The 3130-nt window shown below is 40.6% G+C and overlaps 1 protein-coding gene across 1 annotated transcript in view; it reads right to left on the reverse strand.

The window, feature by feature from the left end:
• Window positions 1-3130, reverse strand: part of LOC118332999 (GRAM domain-containing protein 2B-like) — a gene marked incomplete at its 3' end in the record, with an annotated part of 9040 nt that overhangs the window by 1310 nt on the left and 4600 nt on the right. The window contains 3 exon segments of the mRNA XM_035668477.1: window positions 312-431; window positions 788-899; window positions 1067-1147. Coding sequence (XP_035524370.1) covers window positions 312-431; window positions 788-899; window positions 1067-1147 — 313 coding nt within the window.

The raw sequence follows: 3130 nt of genomic DNA on the forward strand, positions 1-3130 counted from the left end.
AAACAAATGAGCAAATATCACGTCAATCTAGTCTATTTTATTATTTAACTGAATATTATCCAGATTTGTCTTTTATTTCCTGTATTTAAATAGTTACGTCTGTTGTAAACTGTGTAGTTATGTTCAGTATGGTCCTGTATTTCAGCACTAACAGATCAGTTACTCTCGCTTTATTTGTTTTATAACGATTATTTCCAACTGAATCTCTTCTGGGAAAACACTGAAACCCAAAACTACAGACGTATCAACAAAGCTTTTTTTTTTCTTTCTTTCTTTCTTTTTTACTCCCAGAGATCCGGTATCAGAACTACCGTTCTTGAGGGGAACAGCTCCGTGCTTTTGGCTCGGAGTCTGGAGGTGAATGTCTGCGTGGACCGAAACCTCTCCGCTCTTCACTGCGCTCAGAAACGTGTCCGGCAGGCCGCTGAAGTCTGCGCAAATAAAACAGAAAACAAGCCTTGTGTGACTCTCTTAAGAGTAAATATTATTAATGGAAGCACAAACTCACTGTTATATAAACAATAAGCTGAAAATGTATTGCATTATTCAACAGGATCATTGCTGGTTTCATGCCAACTGTCTGTACAATAACAAACTCTCAATGGGTCCAATTTCACTTGGCTAAACTCCAGCTATTTGCAAACCAAAGATCGCCTGAGCCACAGTGGCAGCTGACATTGTTAACATTGTAGAGAATATAAGGTGTGTACAGTAGATTAATCTTAAGTGTACAGCAGCTCAGTAAATGGTAGAAGTGTGCATGGAGGGTTGAGGATGGAGCACACACCAGTTATTTTCTCATAATCTGGCGTTTGAGAGCCGGAGCTGCTGCTCTCCATCATCTCCTGCCGCCTTTGTTGCACAACCCCGTCGAGGTCGGAGAAGTCTCTGGAGAAGTCCTGCAAAAGCGCACATACAGGAAAGATATACAATGGATGTTGACACATACAAGAGGGAGCATTGTATAACATTAAGAAACTACGTGTTTTCTATAGATCACAATGGATAGAAATAATAAAAATAAATAAAATACACCCAGAAAACATCAAACAGGCCCCAGACTGACCAGAGGAAGAGACGGCGGGCATTTCACTCTGAAGCTGTTTTCACAGGAGGATGTAACAGGGCTGTTACAAGTCTTATCCACCTGGAATAACAAAGTACACACACTTTAAAGCAGCATTAAGACTTTTGTTTTACCACTTTACTGAGATATTACCACCTTATAAAGTTAGCATACATTAGCCTATTTCGACAGCAGCTACAGAGCAATATTAGCATTCATTTAGTCTCCTTTTAAGCTCTGTTTTGGTCTCCACCACCACCCTCATTTGGCCCTTTAGCAGCTAAATGCTACATGTTCACTCGCTAGCTGCTACGACTAGTGAGCGTGACTCCCCGGGTCGGTTTAGTATACCCTACGAGGAAAAATAAAAAGCAAGCAGCATTGGGTGGGACCTCGCTATCAACCTACGTCAGGGCCTGCACAGCGGTCGCACAGATGCATAATAAATGTAATAATGGTGGTGACAAAATGTGGTTACTGCAGTTTTAATGGGTGTTTCAGGGGGGATTTTTGTTTTGACACATTTGTTTTGTATTATTTGTTTGGGATCTAATACTTAATATATTTGATAAAATAATAATTATGATAATAATAGCAATAATTAACATAGGAATATTAATGATGCATGGATGTCATTAATGTTGAGTTAATGATGATAATTGACAAAATGGAAATGTTTATAATAAATGTATTGAGACACAAAAAGTGCATTTTGTGGTTCTCAACCGATCATTAATGAAAGCATTCAAGCTTCGTGAAGCTGTTGTGTTAGACCTTTCAATCACTGGGATTAATGGCAGGTTTTAAAACCGGTTTTGAATGTTGTCAGTGGGCAGTTATTTTGTTTCCATTTGAATCGCAGATAATTTGAAAGATTTGAATGTAAACATGCAGAAAAAAACAGAAACAGAAATGGAACTGTTCGAATCAAAGGGAATAGAATGGAACTGTACGAATCAAAGGAAAATAGAATGGAACTGTACGAATCAAAGGAAAATAGAATGCAATAATTCCATTCTGTGATATCAGCAGGTCTGTAGTCTATAAGATTCAGACAGTCAGATCATTTCAACCGTTCAGACACATCTTTCGAAACTTTTCAACAAGTGACACCACTGTGAGACAAAGTGACAGAAACAAGGCAAGAATACTTTTCTTCTTTTTTTTTTTTTTCTTTCAAGTCACGACCACTGATACAGACCACATCTGTTCAGACAAACTGCAATTCAAGCAAGAGCATTACTTGAGACTGATCCACCAGCCAAAGAAAATGCAGCAAATTAAAAACTCAAGACTACCAGAGATCTCTGGACAGGCAAGCCGCTGGCCGCGGCCCGCTGAACCTCTTAAGGAGTGCGTGCCTTCGTGCACAAGTTAAGCAACTCAATAGAAGTGGATGCAGTAGAGGTCAACTGCTTCACCGAGAAGAACAGGAGAATCCAACTTACAAAGCGTTGATGAGACAAGGAAGACAACCTCCCAGACAGAAAACCCTGAAGAGATGTATATCAACAAGGAAAAAGAAACAAGGAGAAATATAGAGAGGCTGCGAAAGTACAGCGACACAGAAACTCTTCAGCATCACAAAGATGCTACTCAGGTGAGACATACACCAAGAGAAGAAGAAAAAGCCCTGCAAGTCGATTATGAAGAGCTCCAAGTGGCACACATCATCAGCGAAAAGAATTTAAAGCTGAGCTTGATGTAGTGATGGAGCAGAACAACTTTCTCCCAAAAAGAACTGGGAGAACATCACCGCTTGTACAATGGGTCCAGCCTTAAATATCAAGCGAGGTGTCACTGTCCACAGCAGCCTGAGACTCTTTCAGAGTGAGCTTGAACTCTATCAGAAAGCAGTATGAAGAGTTCAATAGGGCATATGTTCTCAGCGAACGGAATTCACTGCGAGCTGCAGAACGGAGAGGGAGCAGCAACTTTCTCCGTCAAGAACCTGAGAAGATCACTGCTTCACACACTATGAGGTCAGCCTGAAATATCAAATGGATGTCTCCAGTGTCAGACAGCAGCGAGACCCTTCAGTGTGAGCTCAGCGCTTCCCAACCA

The sequence above is a fragment of the Morone saxatilis genome, unplaced genomic scaffold (assembly GCF_004916995.1).
Source record: "Morone saxatilis isolate NCDOM2014 unplaced genomic scaffold, NCSU_SB_2.0 Contig21, whole genome shotgun sequence".
In the NCBI taxonomy this organism is placed as follows: Eukaryota; Metazoa; Chordata; class Actinopteri; family Moronidae; genus Morone; species Morone saxatilis.